Consider the following 21484-nt stretch of genomic DNA (forward strand, 5'->3'; position numbering starts at 1 on the left):
TGCTTTTCTGCAAAGGGGACAGAACGACTGCACCGTATTGAGGGGAGGATGGATGGGGCCATGTATCGCGAGATCTTGGCCAACAACCTCCTTCCCTCAGTAAGAGCATTGAAGATGGGTCGTGGCTGGGTCTTCCAGCATGACATCGACCTGAAACACACAGCCAGGGCAACTAAGGAGTGGCTCCGTAAGAAGCATCTCAAGGTCTTGGAGTGGCTTAGCCAGTCTCCAGACCTGAACCCAATAGAAAATCTTTGGAGGGAGCTGAAAGTCCGTATTGCCCACCGACAGCCCTGAAACCTGAAGGATCTGGAGAAGGTCTGTATGGAAGAGTGGGCCAAAATCCCTGCTGCAGTGTGTGCAAACCTGGTCAAGAACTACAGGAAACCTATGATCTCTGTAATTGCAAACAAAGGTTTCTGTACCAAATATTAAGTTCTGCTTTTCTGATGTATCAAATACTTATGTCATGCAATAAAATGCAAATTAATTACTTAAAAATCATACAATGTGATTTTCTGGATTTTTGTTTTATGTTCCGTCTCTCACAGTTGAAGTGTACCTATGATAAAAAATTACAGACCTCTACATGCTTTGTAAGTAGGAAACACTGCCGATTTTGCAGGTTATCAAATACTTGTTCACTGTATATAACATATTGGTTGCAAGAATATTGTATAATAGTTTAAATTAAAAAACTCAATGTTTTGAATCCGGCGTTGTTTTTTTGTATCAGTAAACCATGGCACATAAACCATGTGCCATGGAACTGGAACATTGAAAATCTCTTCTCAACTATTTTGCAATCTGTATGGCACAGCTGTCAATTTTTTGGTCCTTAAATGAAACTGGTATACTTGATTTTTTTCACAATTTTCTTCAACCAATTTTGGTCTTTAATGCAGAGCCGACAGATAACTTCCTTACTTTTCCCCCCTTCCACTTGCCTCTTCCATTTTTGCGGTAATGCTGCAATTAGTTGGTTGTAATTTTGGATGGAGCAGACATTTCTATTTATTTTTGTTAGCCTCATTGTGACAACTCCACTAGTCCTATTTATCATATAATTTACAAAGATTACAAAAAAATAAGTCTATTTTTATATTAGTTGTAATATTTGTTCTGTCTTTTCTGGTGGATTAAACTGCAATTGCAACTAACTTTCCATGGCTTGTTTTAAAAAAAGCACTATTTTGGAAATCATTACACTTTCAAATAACCGAAAGTGAGAGGTTGTAATCTGGGAAAAGGGCCATTCTTGAACACGGGTAAGCCATTCTTACTATTCTGCTAGAGAACCAGTTCAGATTTAAGTATAGCTTTGAATGACTGAAGCCTTTAGTGAGTCGATTGATTTAATATCTTATCAGTTCTGCCTTCCGAATTCTTATTTATTATATAAATAGGCCCGTTTAATTTTGTCTGACCTGGAGTTCAAAATAAAATTTTATATTTTTTGCACTTTTAATATAAAAATAAAATCGTTAGGTGTAGGAAGGGCCATAAGCAAAGAGAAACTGGGATACGACTAAAGAGTTAATCAGGGTGATCTTTCCACAAAGACAGGTATTAGCCTTTCCATGATAGCAAGATGTTACCTATACTGAACAAAAATACGAATGCAACAAGTTGAAAGATTTTATTGATTTACAGTTCATATAAGGAAATCAGTCCATTTAAATAAATTCATTAGGCTCTAATCTATGGATTTCACGACTGGGCAGGGGTGCAGCCATGGGTGGGCCTGGGAGGGCATAGGCCCACCCACTTGGCAGCCAGGCCCAGCCAATCAGAATTATTTTTTATTTTTATTACAGACAGAAATACTCCTCAGCACCCCTCCACCCCATCTCAGACGATCCTGCAGATGAAGAAGCAGGATGTAGAGGTCCTGGGCTGGCGTGGTTACATCCATCTTCCATTGATGAGATAATTTCCTAACTTGCTTTGCCACACACAGAGGCTTTATAACTGTAGTGGTGCTTTGATGACTTGTGATTGGCCGACATCAACAACAAGCTACATGCGCCACTCAGCATATGCTATTTTCATTGAGCAGTGGAGAACATACTATAAACTTTTTATCCACAAGTCTCTGTCCATCGTCGTTGTAATCGACTGTGATTCCAAAATGTTCCCAAACTGGACATTTAAACGATAATAGAGGATCCTCCAAATCTGGTTTATCGATCCCACCCCTTGCCATCTACTGTTCCCTGCTGATCCTCACAAAAGGGTCAAAAGGGTAATTTAAGATTCAAATTTTGATTGCAACATGTGCATAGGCTGTAGTAGTTTTAATAATGGAATAGTCCAGTGTTTTTTCGGCTCAAATCTACTCATGAGGCAATGGCATACAATGCAGCGTAGGCTGCTTAGTGTTTATTTTTTTATGATGTATTCATTCTGGTTCACAGTTCGAACCGAAGTCCCCGTACCGAACGGTTTGGTATGATGACGTGTACGGTTACAGCCCTAGTTACTTATGTCTTCTTGTGTTTGCGTAATGTTCTGAGAACATGACTTTACATAGAACCATAAAGAAACCTGCATAAAACGTTATGCTGAAGTACTGAAATTCCAACAAATGAACACTGTTTCTTAATGTTCTCTGAACACATGTTCTCTCTCTCACCAGGCTCTAAGTAAAATATAGTTCTCAGAACTTTATGTGCTAGCTGGGCCTGCATTGCTTTTAGCTGTCCTGTAGGGCCCTAACTGCAGTCTAAACACTCAGGTGTCCACAGTCAGCTTGGAACACACTTCTCAGTTAAAGATGAGCCTTCTTTGTCCCCAGCCCCAGCATCCTAGCCCGTCCTCCATATGCACTCCTCCTCACAATTCCAATTGTCAAGATGTCTTGGTGGCAAAGTGATGAAAAATAAATGAATGTCCCTCGTCGCAACATTGCAAATTACTTCCTTTTTTTGACCTGCTCTGGAGGCATGCAGCCCCTCTCTCTCTCTCTCTGAACATATTTGCATGGAGTCTTTCTTTCTCTCCGAACATATTTATTGGAGAACGCACCTATGGGGTATTCTGCAGGATGTGACTAGAGAGTACTCTCTAATGTGTGAAGTAAAAGTAAAACAATATGGCTTTACGTCAATTCAACACCGTCACAACCTAGATAGTCAATTACAGTTGACAAAACTTTGCCAGGTAGATATGGCCCATGCTGAAGGTGACTCAAACTCCATTTAGTGTCTATCTCCACAGCTTCACTATGTCCTCCTCCATTGGGAGTCTGTTTCCACAGGTGATCCCACACAATTACAGTCCCCAATTGTCATTTCTAATGGCGGCTCAGGACACTGACGACCGAAGGAAACCCTTACTGGCAGTCTGAGTCCCTGAAAGGGTAACACGGTGTGTGCACAGGTGTGAATGGTCCCCTGGAAACCAGAAATTGATTCCTTGCGATACTGAAGGACACCCTCACTTCCCATCTCTTCAGCGGCTATAACAATGAGACAGGACTCGTCCGAGAGCCTTAGTTAGACAAGCTACTTCAAGATGGCTGGAGTTTGGCGTCATTACCAGGGAGGGCCAGACTGAGAAGAACTGGAGTGGATGAGAGGGTGAAGTGTTGATTGATTTCCGGATTACGTACCCCTCTGTCTGTTATAGTGGTGGGAGTGTGTGTGAGTGTGTACATGAAAAATGTAATTACATTTGGTGACTGCTCAAATCATAACTTCTACCACTACACATGTGGCTCACTCAAATATTTTGGCACGTGGTTTGGTCACAGATCTTTTTGTGCAACTGTGAGTGAGATTGCCATTCCAGTTGATCTAATCTGTTGTGTTATGCATGATGTATATCTCTGTGGCCAGTGACTGTGTTTCGTGAAAAAAAATCACGTTAACTGAGAACGGTTGATTAAGTTAGTAGTTCTCAATTCTCTCCTCGCGGATCTCCAGCCGTTCCAGAGCTGGGACAACTGGTTCAACTTAACTAATAAACACTAGTGTTGGGAAACTGACGCTTTCACCAAATAGTGCAGAAAACGGTTCATTATTCAAAGCTTCATTATCGGTTCACAATGCACATTAGTGACGTGTGCTGGTCAGCAATAAATAGCAGCATGTGGTTATCAGATAGAAGTTCCCCCCCTATTTTTATCAAAACTACCATGGGGCAGCGATAAGTTGTTGGCTTTAGTAGCCTATAATCAGTTGGACTACCAGGTTTCCATCTTACATCATTCTTCCCTTTTTTGCTTTCAAGTGAACTATTCTTCAAAAATGGAATCTATTACATTATTCAGGATGCTTAAGACAGAAGCTTATACTATACTAAATAAAACACATTGTTTGAACAACAGTGCTGCAGAAAGTGTGGTTTCACATAAAACAATTGTCAAAATAGTGTGCCTTCAACAGGATTGGACCTCATTCCCTCACGACCCAGAATGTTCTATAGTTCCCTACTCTATCTGCTAAGCTGCCAGTCATAGCAAGTCATAGCAAAAAATGTTTTGTTACAGTCTACTTGCAAATGTATACCTAAAATAGCTGCATTTATCTAGATACAATACTTTGCAAAAGGATCTTGTATTTGATTTTGATACATTGGTCTGTTTGGTCTGTTTGGTATTTTGTATTTGTAACTAGATCTATCTTTTGCCCATAACTGAGGGATAATTACACTGTGAATCTGGAACTGATGCAACGTGACACTCTGCCAAGTTAATTAGCCCGCAGGTAAATCCACAGGAGCCTATTCACAACTCGAATGGATGTCCTCGGTTAAATCACACTGTTTCTTTGAAAATAATTATCTTTGCTGCATGATAGTCTCTATTTGTCTTTTCACACGTTCATATGAAGAAGACTTTACATACAAATTCAAGATTCTCACAATTGATACATTGAGGCCCATCGTGAGGTCAAAGTTGTGATGTCATACTCACCTTCATAAATATAGACACTATGACCAGTCCGTTGGGGCTCTTGGCTGCCTCTGTGTAGTTTGTATACAGCTCGTGGTTGTAGTGTATAAGTTGAACCTGGAGATGGAAAAAACAAGTCAGGATGTCAGGAAAATGTCAGGAAAATGTCAGGAAAACATCTCTCTCAAGTGGCCTCACACATATAGACTGTATTAATGGTCATCAGGTCTGGTCTTGAGGCGCTCCAGTGTCGAGGCTTCTGTTCAAGCCCAGCACTAACGTAGCTTTTTCCACACCATAAAGTTGTGCTGAGCAAAGACGAATGAGTTATGTCTTAAACAAAACGCACTTCACACCTACAAACTCTTCAGAGACCAGGGTTGGTCGGCTTCCACTGTTCGTATCTGCTGCTTTTGTCAGCCTCTTGAAGTCGTGTCGAGGAGGGTGTCAGTAAAGTTCTACCCACACCTTTATGGTTCTGCAAGTTCTTAATGATGTGTTTATGTGGGCTGTGTCTATGCACAGCTAGCTCGACTGACCTATACAATAACAACTATTCAAAGAGAAGCCCACACTGTCTTTCACCAAATGTCTCTGACACCCAAAGGAACTGCTGAGAAAGTTCTCACTCACTACTTGTTATTTCACATATTTTCTACTTCTCTTGAATCTCGCACTAAGTGGGAAAAATGCTGTGTGCTTGCGGATAAACAAAGTGTATTCAGAAGTTGATTCTACACCATACATTTTCCCTGACCTCTCCTCAGTCTTTCTTGAGTTAGAGGTATTGTTGTTGGACCTTGAGTCCGTGTTTGGTTGTTGTCTGAGTCTCCAGTCGTGTGGCATTTATAGCCTATTAAAGTTTAGTGGTTGTTTCTTTCATCACATATATGTCTATGACTCGAGAAGAATTCAGTTTGAATGATAAGCTAAACAATAATGACAACAATACCCTTTTCTAATATAATCATTTCTCATATGTTTCAGCCCCCTTCCGTCTTACTTCCATAAAGAGTATGCTACTTATGGGGTAGTCCGATACATGTTTGAATACAGATTGGGATATGAGGACATCATATTATCTTAATTTGAATTTAATATTTATATTATGTCAACTACAAAGGAATCAAGCCTGATCTGATTACAAATAACTAAGAAGTTGACATTTTTCCAGATCTTTCCCCCTCTCCCTCCCCTTTCCCCCTTCCCTGGCATGGTGGCAGGCAGCAATATAAATAAACAAATTGTCGGAGGATAGTAATTAAGCAGAACTCTAATGGGGAGCAGCAGAGCGACAGTTCAACTATAAAAATAATCAAGGTGATGGGAAGTGATTAGGAGCCATGCTGATTTGATGAGAGAGAGAGAGAGAGAGAGAGAGAGAGAGAGAGAAAGAGAGAGAGAAAGAGAGAGAGAGAGAGAGAGAGAGAGAGAGAAGGCAGCCAGGCTCCACAACTCCCCCAGCAGGAGATTGGTAGAAAGTTTAGTTTGCGAGAGGTGAAGGCCTGGGTGAGCTGTAGAGGAGTTACATCACAGACACTGCCAAGAGCAACACACAGACAGACTGAAGGGCTGGGAAAGTAGTAATGACAAAAGAGTGAAAGGGGAGAGAAACAGACAAAGGATGGGGTAAAAGAGTAAAATAATAACCATGACCTTACACACACAAACAGGCATGCATGACCACAAAGAAATAGCAAATGGTGAAGTTCCTGCCATCAGCCATTAGTTTCCCACTCTAACCCCAGGTGTTCTGCCTGTTATCATGAGAGCCAGAGAGACTCTCTCAGGGCCGAGAGGAGAGAGAAAGAGAGAGTGGATGGAGAGAAAGAAAGAGAACAAGAGATAGAGACCAAGAGAGAGAGAGAGGAAGAAAGAAGAGTGTATGTATGTCAAAAGAGTGACAAGAGAAAACGATGGAGAAAGAGATGTCAGGGTTGCGTGCCCAGACAGTGTTGCTCTGGAGTGGGGCTCTGGAAGGCTCTTTATGGCGTGATGGCTGGACTAGGCCCGGGTTTGGGGAAATATGAAGACAGCAAGTCGATAGCGGAAGAGAGGTGGACAGTGCTAACAGAGAGAGTGAAAGGCGCTGGGATGGAACTGATTGTCCTCCCTCGTTGTAGTCTCATAAAGCTAACACACAGACAAGCTCAGTGTGGCACAGCACAGTACAGGGCAATCAGCCTCTGATCACTACCACAGAGCCGGTGAGGACAGGACAGCTGGTCTCTCTCTCTCTCTCTCTCTCTCTCTCTCTCTCTCTCTCTCTCTCTCTATATATATCTCTCTCTCTCTCTCTCTCTCTCTCTCTCTCTCTCTCTCTCTCTCTCTCTCTCTCTCTCTCTCTCTCTCTCTCTCTCTTTCGGTGCATGCTGGGAGTTTTTTGGAGTTTGAGTGTTTGGTGTGGAAAGCTCTATCCTAACTAACTTTCTTGATTCTTTTATTTACATGTTATTTTCTATGGTGGAGGGTTAATGCAATATTTCTTTTTAGCGGTATCCAAAGTTTTTTTTCAAAGTTAGGGTGGAAGAGGACAGAGTAACTTTCTTGGGGGTTGGAAGGTGTAGTGTGCGCAATGGCTTCTCAGCCTAGCGCGGAGGAGACGCTGTCGATACAGCATGGATTCAGGTGTGTTCCTGAGAACGGAGTTAAGGTGGAGGAGGTTCTGCTCGCGGTCGGTGAACAGGTAGGAGCTGAGTTTATACATTCTGCTTCTAGAATGAACAAAGCTGTGGTTGTGTTCATGAAAAGGGCTAATTTGGTCGGTAGGCTAATTGCTAGCGGAATATTTGTAAGGGATGTGTTGGTGTCAATTTCACCTCTCTCTACCCCTTCAACAAGAGTTGTAGTGGCAAATTTGCCTCCGTTTATTACGGATGATCAAATTAGGAAAGAGCTGAGTCGTTTTGGTAAGTTTGCTAGCGGTTTCCGTGTACTGTCAGCAGGTTTTCAGGCAGATGCCGTTAAGCACGTTGTTTCGTTCAGGAGGCAAGTGTTTATGTTTCTGAACAATAATGAGCAACAGCTAAATGTGCATTTTAAAGTGAGGCATGGGGAGGGGCTCTATGCCGGTTTTGCCAGCACAGATAGTCTACAGTGTTTTGAATGTGGGGATTTGGGGCACAAGAGTTTTGCGTGCCCACATAAAGGCCATAGACAAGGTGAGGGTACAACGGCAGGTGGGGAAAATCGAGGTCAAAATGCAGGGGGTAAGGAGATGCAGATAGCAGAGGCTGGGCCTTGTCAGTCTAGAGATGGTGGTGTAGATGAGGCTGGGCCTAGTCAGGCTAGAGATGGTAGGGTAGTGGAGGCTGGGTCTAGTCAGGCTAGAGATGGTGGAGAAGCAGAGGCTGGGTCTAGTCAGGCTAGAGATGGTGGGGTAGCCGAGGCTGGGCCTAGACATGCTATGGAGGGTGGTGCAGATGATGCTGGGCCGAGTCATGCTATGGAGGGTGGTGCAGATAATGCTGGGCCGAGTCATGCTATGGAGGGTGGTGTAGCTGAGGCTGGCCCTAGTCATGCTATGGAGGGTGGTGCAGATGATGCTGGGCCTAGTCATGCTATGGAGGGTGGTGTAGCTGAGGCTGGCCCTAGTCATGCTATGGAGGGTGGTGTAGCTGAGGCTGGCCCTAGACATGCTATGGAGGGTGGTGCAGATGATACTGCGTCTAGTCAGGTAATTCTAGTGGATGAGGAGAGTATAGTGGGGAAGTGTAAGAGATTAGGGGGGAGGAGGAGGGTGTCAAGAGGAAAAAGAAAAAGGGTGTGGACAAAGGCACCATGGAAATGTTGCCTGTTGCTGTGGGTGAGGCCCTAACCAGAGAGAAAGGGCAGGTGGTCAGGGTGGGAGATAGAGAAGAGGAGGAAAGTGAGTCTGAGGAAGAGGATGAGGAGTTATTTTTTTCAGACTCCTCTTCAATTGGCCCGGAGCTGACAGCCAGTCAACCCGAGGGGTCTAAGTACAAATTGAGAGAACTGACAAGGTTCCTGAATGAGACTAAGGGGAAAAAAGTTAATCTTGAGGCTTTTTTTCCTGATCCTAGAAAGTTTGTAAGATCAGTACAACATGCTATGAGAAATGAGGGGCATGGTGTCCTCTCACCCAGGAAACGGTTTAGGTTGAGGAAGTGGGTCACAACAGTGCGTAAAGGTTTACCTTCAGACACTGTTTAGATGTTTAATTCCTTACTGACACTGGGGCTTTTTGAACTTTGCTATTGGTCTATTTCTCTGCTGGCTTTTCTCCCACTTCTTATGGAGACTCTTCGGGTAGGCTCGCTCAATATAAATGGCGCCAGAGATGCGGGAAAGAGGAGTGTGTTGGGTGAATATGTAAAACAAAAAAAAGAGTACAGGTGTTGTTTCTGCAGGAGACGCATAGTGATGTGGTGAATGAAGTTGATTGGGGGCTCTGGTGGAAAGGGGCATGTGTGTTGAGCCATGGGACAAATCTTAGTGCAGGGGTGGCAGTCCTTTTTGCACCGGGTCTGGCTGTAAAAATTTGCTCCTCAAAGGAGGTGTGTAGGGGTAGGTTGCTTGTTGTTAAAGCAGAAATTAACAACATGTGTTTTGTCTTTATAAATGTGTATGCGCCTAACACAGGGAGAGAAAGAGGGGTTCTATTTGGGAGTCTTAGACAGGAACTCTCACAAGTAGCGCCTGAGGAGACGCTGGTGATCGGAGGTGACTGGAACTGTACAATGGATTTTACAAAAGACAGAAATGGGGAAGAGCCTCATTCAGTGTCAGTGGGAGTGTTAAGGGATATCTTTAATCAGTTTGACCTAGTGGATGTTTGGAGAACTAAACATCCAAACACAAGACAGTATACGTGGGTGAAGGTTTTTGGGGCTAGGGTGAGTGCAGCTCGACTTGATCGTTTTTACATGTCCAGGAATCAGAGCAATAGGCTGCTGGGTGCTACCATTCTCCCAGTGGGGTTTTCGGATCACCACATAACCATGGCTCGGCTGTCTATTTCACCAGGGCCCCGGCAGGCATCTTATTGGAAGTTCAATGTAAAGCTCTTACAAGATGCCACTTTTTGCTCAGGTTTCCAGACTTTTTGGGAAAGATCGGGGCAGCGAAGAGAGGAGTATGAGTCTCTGAGTCAATGGTGGGATGTGGGGAAAGTGCAAATTCGGCTTTTCTGTCAACAGTATACTGCTCTCTCATCCTCAGAGGCTAGGAGAGTATTGGGGGAACTAGAGCGGTGTATTAGTGAGATGGAGGTAGAGATGGTGGGGCAAGGCAATGTAGGCCTCCAGGCTAACTTAGCCGAATTACGTAGGGACCTGGGCAGTTTTTTCCAGGTTAAAGCAAAGGGAGCACTTGTAAGAGCTAGGTTCTCCATGCTCAAGGAGATGGATGCCCCCAGCTCCTTCTTCTTTGGTTTGGAAAGACAGAGCAGTGAAGCCAAGGGTATGCATTGTCTACGACTGTCTGATGGGCGGGTGACCTCTGTGGTGGGGGAGATGCGGGAGCGGACTGTGGAGTTTTATACTGAATTGTATAGGGCAGAAATGTGTGATCCTATGTGTGCTCAGGTCTTGTTCGCAGGACTCCCTAAGCTCTCTCGGGCACAGAGGGATGAAATGGACATTCCTCTGTTGTCACATGAACTGGCAGAGGCAGTAACCCAGATGTCCCCCGGTCGTGCACCCGGGGTCGATGGACTTCCAGTGGAATTTTACAAAAAATTCTGGGGAACAATTGGACAGGATTTCTTTTGCGTGTTGCGTGAATGCGTCGGGGTAGGAGAGTTGCCGATGAGCTGCCGTCGGGCGGCTCTGACTCTCCTGCCTAAAAAAGGGGACTTGTGTGAACTTAAGAACTGGAGGCCTGTGGCATTACTCTGTGCGGACTACAAGATTTTTGCCAAGGTCCTCTCTAACAGACTGAAGTCCCATCTGGACTCTATAATACACAAGGACCAGACATATTGTGTACCGGGACGCTCAATCACGGACAACTTGTTCTTGATTAGGGACATGTTGGACTTGTCGAGAGGTTCTAATGTGAACTTTGGACTGGTCTCTTTAGATCAAGAGAAGGCTTTTGATAGAGTGGATCATGAGTATCTGTTTAATGTGATGTCTGTGTTTGGGTTTGGGAAGAGTTTTGTGACCTGTGTGAAGCTGTTGTATGCTGGGGCGTCATGTATGGTTAAGGTGGGAGGGGGGCTCAGTAGGCCAGTCTGGGTGAGACGGGGCATTAGACAAGGATGCCCTCTATCTGGGCAGCTGTACACACTAGCCATTGAGCCTTTTTTAGGACTGCTACGCAGGAGACTGCGGGGAGTGTGCTGGACAGGCATGGATGTGGTGACAGGAATAGCAGTCTCAGCATATGCAGATGATGTTTCTGTGATGGTCAGGGATGGGCAAGATATGCAGGAACTAGAGACCAGTCTGAAGGTGTACGAGGGAGCTTCATCAGCTAAGGTAAACTGGGGAAAGAGTAAAGCTCTGTTATGTGGGGTATGGGGGGATAGGGCTCCTCCTCTGCTTCCAGGGGGTTTGCAGTGGGGTTGTGAAGGGCTTAAAGTGTTGGGGGTGTACCTGGGCTCGGAGAGGTGGGTCAGCAAGAACTGGGAGGGGCTGTCACAGGCAGTGGTGTCAAGACTGGCCAGGTGGAGGTGGCTCCTGTCCCAAGTGTCATATAGAGGGAGGGTGCTGATAATCAACAACCTGGTGGCATCTTCCTTGTGGCATAAACTGGCTGTCCTCAACCCCCCCGCCGGTCTGCTTGCAGACCTGCAACGCAAGCTGGTGGACTTCTTTTGGTCGGGACATCACTGGCTGAAGGCAGCAGTTTTGTACATGACCGTCCACGAAGGAGGACAGGGCCTGGTGGAACTGGAGAGCAGGATGGCTGCTTTCCGACTAAAGGCGGTGCAGAGACTGCTGTACCACACTGATGTTGGCTGGAGGGAACCAGCATGCGCGCTGCTGAGGAGAGCTGGCGGATTAGGGTTGGACCGGCAGCTGTTCCTCATGAAGCTGGAGAGGCTGAGTACAGCAGGTCTCTCAGAGTTTTACTCTGCGGTGCTGAGGGCCTGGCAGCTGCTAAGGCCCACACGAGAAGGGGGTGTGGAGCCTGGGCAGTGGGTGTGGGAGGAGCCTATCTTCCACAACCCAGCCATCCCTTTGAGATCGGTTCAGTCGGCCACCCTGCAGAGGCAACTGATGGCAGGGGGTTTACAAAGGCTGGGTGACCTGAGACTGCTGGGAGAGGAGGGGTGGAAAACCCCGGAGGTCTTGGCGCAACAAACAGGAATAACGTCTCTTAGGCTGCTGGAGAGATTCCTGGAGGAGGTCCAGGAGGCACTGTCTGAGCCGGTAAGGGGGGTGTTTGAGAGGCCAAAGGGAGAGGGGCCACCAATGTTCCCGCCACTGCAGGTGACGGCAGAGACTGGAGACTGGCAAGGAGGTCTGGAGGACTTGTTAGATTTTAACACTCCGAGCCTGGGGGAGTTTGAGGGGGTGGGAGGTAAAGCCCTCTACAACCTCTGCGTTAAGGTTAGGAGCATTACAAGCCTAACAGGAGTGAAGGCACATCAGTGGCAGGGGGTATGTGGGGCGGAGAGTATGGTGGGTTTTAGATGGAGGGTGCTCTACAAACCCCCAGTACCAAAGAGGTCAGGGGACCTCCAGTGGAGGGTTCTTCATGGAGCCCTGGCCACTAACAGCTGGTTGGCACGGGTTGATCCGGGAATTGGGCAGGGGTGTCCTTTCTGTCAAATGAAAGAAACTGTAATTCATGTGTTTTCTGTGTGCACCAGGTTAATGCCATTAATGTCTCTGTTGGAATGTCTGTGTGACAGGTTGGGGGTGGTTTTTGCTGTTGGGATGTTTATAATGGGATACAGGTATTCGAGTAAGGAGAAAGAAAAATGTGTTTTGTTGAATTTTCTGTTTGCAAAGTTAGCTATTTGGCTAACAAGGAGGAACAGGGTTAAAGGTGGGGGGATAACAGACCCTTTACTACTGTTTAATGGGATGGTCTCTGCGCGCCTTAGGGTTGAGTTTGAGTTCTATAAAATGATCAAATGTGTGGAGATGTTTGAGGAGATATCGTGTGTTGGGGGGGCTGTCTGTATTGCTGGGGAAGATGTTTTGGATATACGGTTGTAGGAGAGGGTTTTTGTCTCTCTCTCTCTCTCTAGAATGCACACGACGGAAAGGAGTGCGCTCCGTCTTTCATTTAAAAACATTTTTAATTCACATTTTCCAGATTTAGTTTTTATCCACGTATACAAGTTTTGCTTTCTGTGTTATTCAAAATACTTAATGTGGTTTTAATGAGGAAATGTACTTGAGTTCTAGACCAGTGAGCTGCACTGCAGCAGCAAATGTGTTATTCTGTGATCAACGATAATTAGCAAAAGAAGAGAAAGTATTTAAAGAACAGCACTCAAATCAACACCAAAAGCGGATTTTTTTTATCCTAAACGTTCTCATTATGTCCCCTAAATTGCGACCAAAATTGACTCAAAATTGAGTTCTGAGTGTTAAGAATGCCCAAAATTTAGCTTGCTCATTTTCTTAAAAATGTTTACTTTTTCACTCAGATTACATGAAAATTGATCCACCCACATACTGCTTTAGCCTATCCGCTAGTTTTACACTGTCCATACTTAGTGTCAGGCTGATTCACATCACCTTACAGATTATAGGTCTCCAAACCAACACCTTGCATGTGAGGTGGAAACCAAAGGGTGAGGACTTACAGCGAAATGCAATAAATCAGATTTGTCTTAGAATAATATATGGAATATCTTAGCACGTATTAAGTCCAAGGTGTTTAATTTTCAGATTGACTGTGAAGGCGCTCTAGGTAGGGGAACAAAGCAGACCAGCACAGCACATTAGTGATGGGGGAACATTTGTATAAAATACAATTGTATTTCTCACATGTGCCGAATACAACATGTGTAGACCTTACTGTGAAATGCTTACTTACAAGTCCTTAACCAACAATGCAGCTCAAGAAATAGAGTTTAGAAAATATTTACTTAATAAACTAAAGTAAAACATTTAATAAAATCACAAGATATTTACTTAACAATAACAAGGCTATATACATATTGACTCGTACAGGTTAGTCGAGGTAATTTGTAAAGTGACTATGCATAGATAATAAACAGCGAGTAGCAGCAGTGTAAAAACAAAGGGGGGACAGGGTCAATGTAAATAGTCCGGGTAGCCATTTGATGAATTGTTCAACAGTCTTATGGCTTGGCGGTAGAAGCTGTTGATGAGCCTTTTGGTCCTAGACTTGGCTTATATAATGGCACCGGAGTGGATGGCTGCCGTTTTACGGGCTCCTAAACAACAACTATTTTGCTAGATTTTTTCGCATTGTTTGTAACTCGTTTTGTACATAATGTTGCTGCTACTGTCTCTTATGACCAAAATGAGCTCCTGGGCATCAGAACAGAGATTACTCACCTCGAACCGGACAAAGATTTTTTCTTTAAAAAGACAGATGCAACGGATAAACTGCTTTGTCGAGACAAGGCCCAAATCCCCGTCATCAACGTGAAGAAAAGACAGAGAAAAATGGGGAGGAGGGCGGGGTGCCTTGAAAGAATTTGCCAACGGCTAGATAAACCACCACTCTGTATTATTGGCCAACATGCAATCATTGGAAAATAAACTGGACGATCTACGATTAAGACAATCCAACCAACAGGACATTAAAAACTGTAACATCTTATGTTTCACCAAGACTAGGCTGAACGACGACACGTATAATATAGAGCTGGCTGGCTTCTCCGTGTATCGGCAGGACAGAGCAGCTACGTCTGGTAAGATGAGGGAAGGGTGTGTGTGTCTATTTTTCAATAACTGCTGGTGCGCAATGTCTAATATTAAAGAAGGTATTGCTCGCCTGAGGTAGAATACCTCAATAAGCTGTGTACCACACTATCTACCAAGAGAGTTCTCATCTATATTATTCGTAGCCGCCTATTTCCCATCACAAATCGATGCTGGCACTAAGACCACACTCATTGTATAAGGCCATAAGCAAACAAGTTAAATACAGTTACATATCGCAATATTGTATTGATACTTTGACTCCAAGTAATGATAAAACATGTAATTTAAAAAAAGGGTACCGATATCTTCTTTTTAAAAAGTGAGCCAACTGTCTTGTCTCTCTTCAGCAGACATATAGTGCAAAATATGTTTGGAACATCAAATCGCAAAAAAATCGCTGTATCTATAAAATTGTGAGAGTCGCAATAAATCAAATCACATTTTACTTGTCACATGCGCCGAATACAACAGGCGCAAACCTTACCGTGAAAAGCTGACTTACGAGCCCTTAACCAACAATTCAGTTCAAGAAATAGAGTGAAGAAAACACTTACTAAATATACAAAAGTAAAAACTAAAAAGTAACACAAAAATAACAATAACAGGGCTATATACAGGGGTACAGGTTAGTCGAGGCTATTTGTACATGTAGGTAGGGGTAAAGTGACTATGCATATACAATAAACAGCGAGTAGCAGCAGTATGAAAACAAGGGGGAGGTGGTCAATTGAAATAGTCTGGATGAACATTTGATTAATTGTTCAATTGAAATAGTCTGGATGAACATTTGATTAATTATTCAGCAGTCTTATGGCTTGGGGATAGAAGCTGTTGAGGAGCCTTTTGGACCTAGCCTTCCTTTGACACCGCCTATTATTTAGGTCCGGGATGGCAGGAAGCTTGGCCCCATTGATGTACTAGGACGTATGCACTACCCTCTCTAGCACCTTACGGTCAGATGTCGAGCAGTTGCCATACCAGGCGGTGATGCAACCGGTCAGGATACTCTCGATGGTGCAGCTGTAGACCTTTTGAGGATCTGGGGACCCATGCCAAATCTTTTCATTCTCCTGTGGGGGAAAAGGTGTCATGCCCTCTTCACGACTGTCTTGGTGTGTTTGGACCATGATAGTTTATTGGTGATGTGGACACTCTCGACCAACTCCACTACAGCCCCGTCAATGTGAATGGGGCCATGTTCGGCCATCCTTTTCCTGTAGTCCATGATCAGCTCTTTTGTCTTGCTCACGTTGAGGGAGAGGTTGCTGTCCTGGCACCACACTGCCAGGTCTCTGACCACCTCCCTATAGGCTGTCTCATCGTTGTCGGTGATCAGGCCTACCACCGTTGTGTCAGCAAACTTAATGATGGTGTTAGAGTCATGCTTGGCAACACAGTCATGGGTGAACAGTGAGTTTCTTCCAACCCTTACCTCCTGGGGGCGGCCCGTCAGGAAGTCCAGTATCCAGATTCAGAGGGAGGTGTTTAGTACCAGGGTATTTAGCTAGTGATGAGCTTTGTGGGCACTATGGTGTTGCACGCTGAGCTGTAGTCAATGAACAGCATTCTCGCATAGGTGTTCCTTTTGTCCAGGTGGGAAAGGGCAGTGTGGAGTGAGATTGAGATTGCGTCATCTGTGGATCTGTTGGGGCGTTATGCGAATTGGAGTGGGTCTAGGGTTTCCGGGATGATGGTGATGATGTGAGCCATGACCAGCCTTTCAAAGCACTCCACACTACCGACGTAAGTGCTACGGGGTGGTAGTCATTTAGGCAGGTTACCTTCACTATCTTGGGCACAGGGACTATGGTGGTTTGTTTGAAACATGTGGGTATTACAGATTCAGGGAGACACTTGCCAGTTGGTCCGCGCATGCTCTGAGTACACGTCCTGGTAATACGCCTAGCCCTGTGGCCTTGAATGTGAATGTTGACCTGTTTAAAAGTTTTGCTCACATCGGCAATGGAGCCGGTGTTGTAGGATTCAACTGTGATCACACAGTTGTCCCGAACAGCTGGTGCTATCATGCATGCTTCAGTGTTGCGTAAAAGGCATTTAGCTCGTCTGATAGGCTCGCGTCTCAAGGAAGCTCGCGGCTGGGTTTCACTTTGTAGTCCTGCCACATCTGACGAGCGTCAGAGCCGGTGTTGTAGGATTCAATCTTAGTTCTATATTGACGCTTTGCCTGTTTGATGGTTTGTCTGAGGGCATTTCGGGATTTCTTAGAAGCGTCCGCTTTCAAGAAGTGTCCCGCTCCTTGAAAAGCTCTAGCCTTTAGCTTGTGGCAGATGTTGCTGGTAATCCATGGCTTCTGGTTGGGATATGTACATACGGTCACTGTGGGGACGACGTTGTCGATGCACTTATTGATGAAGCCGGTGACTGAGGTGGTATACTCCTCAATGCCATTGGATGAATCCCGGAATATATTCCAGTCTGTGCTATAAAACCAGTCCTTTAGCGTAGCATCTGCATCATCTGACCATTTCCGTATTGAGCGAGTCACTGGTACTGCCTGCTTTAGTTCTTGCTTGTAATCCGGAATCAAGAGGATAGAATTATGCCAAATGGAGGGTGAGGGAGAGCTTTGTATGCGTCTCTGTGCGTGGAGTAAAGGTGGTCTAGAGTATTTTCTCTTTGGTTGCACATGTTACATGCTGGTAGAAATTAGGTAAAACGGATTTAAATTTGCCTGCATTAAAGTCCTCGGCAACTAGGGGCACCGCTTCTGGATGAGCATTTTCTTGTTTGCTTATGGCCTTATACAGCTCGTTGAGTGCGGTCTTAGTGCCAGCATCGGGTTTTGGTGGTAAATAGACGGTTATGAAAAATATAGATGAAAAAGCTCTTGGTAGATAGTGAGGTCTACAGTTTATCATGAGGTACTCTACCTCAGGCGAGCAATACCTTGAGACTTCCTTCATATTAGACATTGTGCAGCTGCTATTATTGACAAATAGACACACACTCCCACCACTCATCCTACCAGACGTAGCTGTTCTGTCCTGTCGATGCATGGAAAACCCAACCAAATGTATATTATCCGTGTAGTCATTCAGCCACGACTCTGTAAAAAATAAGATATTACATACTTTAATGTCCCGTTGGTAGGATAGTCTCAAACAGAGATCATCCAGTTTATTCTCCAGTGATTGCACATTGGCCAATACATATCATATTGGCACCTAAGTATCGTGATAATATCGTGTTGTGAGGTCCCTTGCAATTCCCAGCCCTACAGCATATACTATGCATAATATTAGCCTAGCCCAGAGATGTAGGGGTGCTTTTTACAGATAGTAGCTGAGAATGATAGACCCATAACAATCAACACCAGTCAAACGTACACCATTTTCTGCAAGCCGGAACAAATGTGAGAAAGAAAGGTGGATGGGTTATATAATACAGATGGAGTTGTAAAACCATAACTTTGGAGTGTTAATGCCTTTAAATACAATGAAGCTCACCATGTATCCCCCTTTCCCACCTCTCTCCCACGGGCTGGTATTTCAGATGGATGTTTTGCTTTTCAAGCTTGATTATTTTCCCTCTTTGTTCTCATTTCAAGGACGCATGCACAGCCACTGCTCATTTGTAGGCGAAATAACATTTTCTCCATTTCTTTTTTGAAGCCTGCTGCTGGAGCTTTAAGTCATGGCTTTGGTTCCAGAAGGGATGGGCGGGTGGGAAATGGGGGTATGTGGTGGGTGGTGGTGTAACAGGTGTCTTTTTGGATGGCAATTATTTAAGCAAGCGAGGAACACATGTCAGAAAGAGCAAGATTTGGGAGTCTGTGTGCAACCTACCTTTCCTCTCCTCTCCTCCCTCCTCTTCTATCTCTCTCTCTCTCTGGCTTTGAGGTTTAATTTGGAGAATGTTACACATGTACACTAACTCAATCCTACAGTATGTTAAGAATAGTTTCAATTGACAGGATAACACTGAAGCCAGTTACAGTTAAACCACACACCATTTCCTTTCTTTACCACACTGACTATGTAAACCTACATTTCCTCCCCATGCTGCATGTGTAGATACATCACTTCAGTAAGAGAACATAGCTTTTTCAGATCACAACGCCCAGCTATCCAACGCTCCTCTCCAGATTTCTCCAGAGCCCTCTCTCTTGCCTGCACTCCAGAAATCTCAACACAACGCTGACCAAACAAAGAGCAGCCAGTAACTACTGCTCACTTCCTTTTCTTCTGTTCTGTAGCAACAGATGAAATCAAAACAAACCCGTTGGAGGTGTGATAACGCTGGCGCTGCGACGAGGCAACACCAACACGGTAAACAGTGAGCAGAGCGCGAGGCCAACCTCCCCCTACACGGGTCACATCCCTCCGAGCCCCAGCGTATGCTAAACACTTGTTTTTATTAGGATTTGAATATCGTCTCGCCAGCCTCCGTGGGAGAATAAATGATAATAATTAATTAGAATGAATTTGCCTGTCATACCTACAATTATTCTGTTAGCCCACAAATTGGTTATTGTTATTATGGCTGGTGTGTGTGACTCAGAACTTAGTAAAATGATCAAGTATACAGGAGCTGATTGGAAGCCTCTTCACAACACCCCGCTAATTAAGATAGCTTTTTTTATGCTGGATCTCGTCTAAATCCTACCGAAGATGCTGGATGACAATAATGTTTTTCGAATTCTACTGATACTGGTTCTTTATTTTTTAAGGGAGATCGGAGATCCGATCCCCGTACGTATTTGTATTGTTTTTATGATAGGACACATGGAGACACAGATTTGGAGATCGATAGAGAGAGGGGAACAGAAAGAATTTAAAGTAAATGTCCAGTGTTTTTCCAGATTTTTATAAAATAATAATAAAAATAATACAATAATTAATTACAATATGAGGGAAATAGTTTTCCTTCCAAAAAAATGTTAATTCAGTATGTTAAAAATAAGCTTTTCTGTGTTGGAATGGTGTGAGATTTTCACTGGACAGTTACTTTAAGGGCATAGGCAGTTGGCCGAGCCAGGGCTTAAACCCTTGCCGCCAACGGGGTGTATATGACCCATAGTCAGGAGCATTACCGCTAGACCAAACTCAGCACCTAGTCCCTTGCCCTTGTACCTCTCCTGAGAAGGCCTGTCCGTTGAGAAGGTGTTCAGAGCCCTGTCCGTCCTCGCTGCCGAAGTGCAGCCGGATCTCCTCCAGGCGATGGCTGTACGTCATTGGTCCACCAGAGATATTCACAAGGTGCTCCTTGTCCATTCGCAGTGAGACGTGGCGACCCGTGTTGTACATGGTCCCGCCCACCTGAGGACAGAAAGAAGGAAGAACGATCAGATTTAGTATTCAATTAATAAACCAAATTTTAACATCCCAGTGTAAAGGACACACGTTAGAAGTCAGTAGGGGAAGGTGTTTGACAATTTCACTGCTAACCTGATCACCCATGTTCAGAAGGCTAATAGTAGCATGCCCCCAAATACTTGAACCAACATACTATACTGCTGTCTCAGTGACATGCCTGTTCACATAACACAAAAACTCATTTGAATCTCTAGCATTCACAAGCACTTCTGTGATTCACTACAGAGAAAATTGGCCAGTGTTACCTGGTGTTAATTATTCATTTCTAGTTTTGATTCAGGTGTTAAATTAACTATGTACGTTTTAAATTAACACTCATTGGTGTACAATATCCCCAGTGTTGGTGTTTATAACAAGTATAAAATTAAAACCACGTCCATCATTAACATATTTCCCAGCATGCTCTATTGCAGGTAGATTTTTTTGAATTGGTAAATTCAATATCTTTGTTTTTGCATGTACATTGATTGATTAATTAATATTATGCTACTCAAATATAAATAATAGTTTTTCTAAACTAATCCAATCTTCTACTTTGACTTATGAAATGGTTGTTCCAGTTTAAATGGTTTAGATAGTCTTAATTTGTAATTTCCCAACCCATTCTCAATTCATTCTGAATGCAGGTGAACATAATTTCTAAATGTTGAATATCCCCACTGTGGCTAGATTCCAACTGGAATTATGTAACTTTGCAAGCCATCTTTATGTGACTTGCAGGCCTGAAAACTATGAATTTCAGGCCACTGTATTAGGTTAAAACTAGGCCATCAAAATAAGGCATTATTAAAGACTTGTTCTATTGTGTTTAATCTAATTGGTAACATACAGTGGGGCAAAAAAGTATTTAGTCAGCCAACAATTGTGCAAGTTCTCCCACTTAAAAAGATGAGAGAGGCCTGTAATTTTCATCATAGGTACACTTCAACTATGACAGACAAAATGAGAAAAAAAATCCAGAAAATCACATTGTAGGATTTTTAATGAATTTATTTGCAAATTATGGTGGAAAATAAGTATTTGGTCACCTACAAACAAGCAACTTCTTCTTTAAGCGGCTCCTCTGTCCTCCACTCGTTACCTGTATTAATGGCACCTGTTTGAACTTGTTATCAGTATAAAAGACACCTGTCCACAGTCTTGGTGGCTGACTAAATACTTTTTTGCCCCACTGTATTTCCTTACTTTTTCACTTGGGGAAGGACTAGTGATGTTACATTTGATACCGGAGCTCTGAGGCATGTGTCAAATTCGCTAAGCAGTTTAGTTTGAAGCAGTGTGCCGATACCTGTAACGCTTTATCATAAGCACGTGATCAATGACGTCCGAAGCTTCGTTTTGTCAAACAACCACCTGATTGGTTTGGTATTGGTTCTGGTAGAAGAAAAAAGGCTACGCTGTGAACTTGCTACGGCGTGTCGACCTCA

General features: G+C 43.9%; 1 protein-coding gene across 4 annotated transcripts in view; it reads right to left on the reverse strand.

Annotated features, from left to right (window-relative positions):
* LOC110498737 (carbonic anhydrase-related protein 10) overlaps positions 1-21484 on the reverse strand; it is a 318800-nt gene that overhangs the window by 13690 nt on the left and 283626 nt on the right. For all 4 annotated transcript variants that reach the window (XM_036955731.2, XM_036955730.2, XM_036955728.2 and 1 more), the window contains 2 exons: positions 19815-20000; positions 4919-5014 (listed from right to left, as the gene is read on the reverse strand). In XM_036955731.2, the coding sequence (XP_036811626.1) occupies positions 4919-5014; positions 19815-20000 (282 nt within the window). The remainder of the gene's footprint in view (positions 1-4918; positions 5015-19814; positions 20001-21484) is intronic.

The sequence above is a fragment of the Oncorhynchus mykiss genome, chromosome 20 (genome assembly GCF_057628025.1).
Source record: "Oncorhynchus mykiss isolate SJ-2025 chromosome 20, ASM5762802v1, whole genome shotgun sequence".
NCBI classification, from domain to species: Eukaryota; Metazoa; Chordata; class Actinopteri; order Salmoniformes; family Salmonidae; genus Oncorhynchus; species Oncorhynchus mykiss.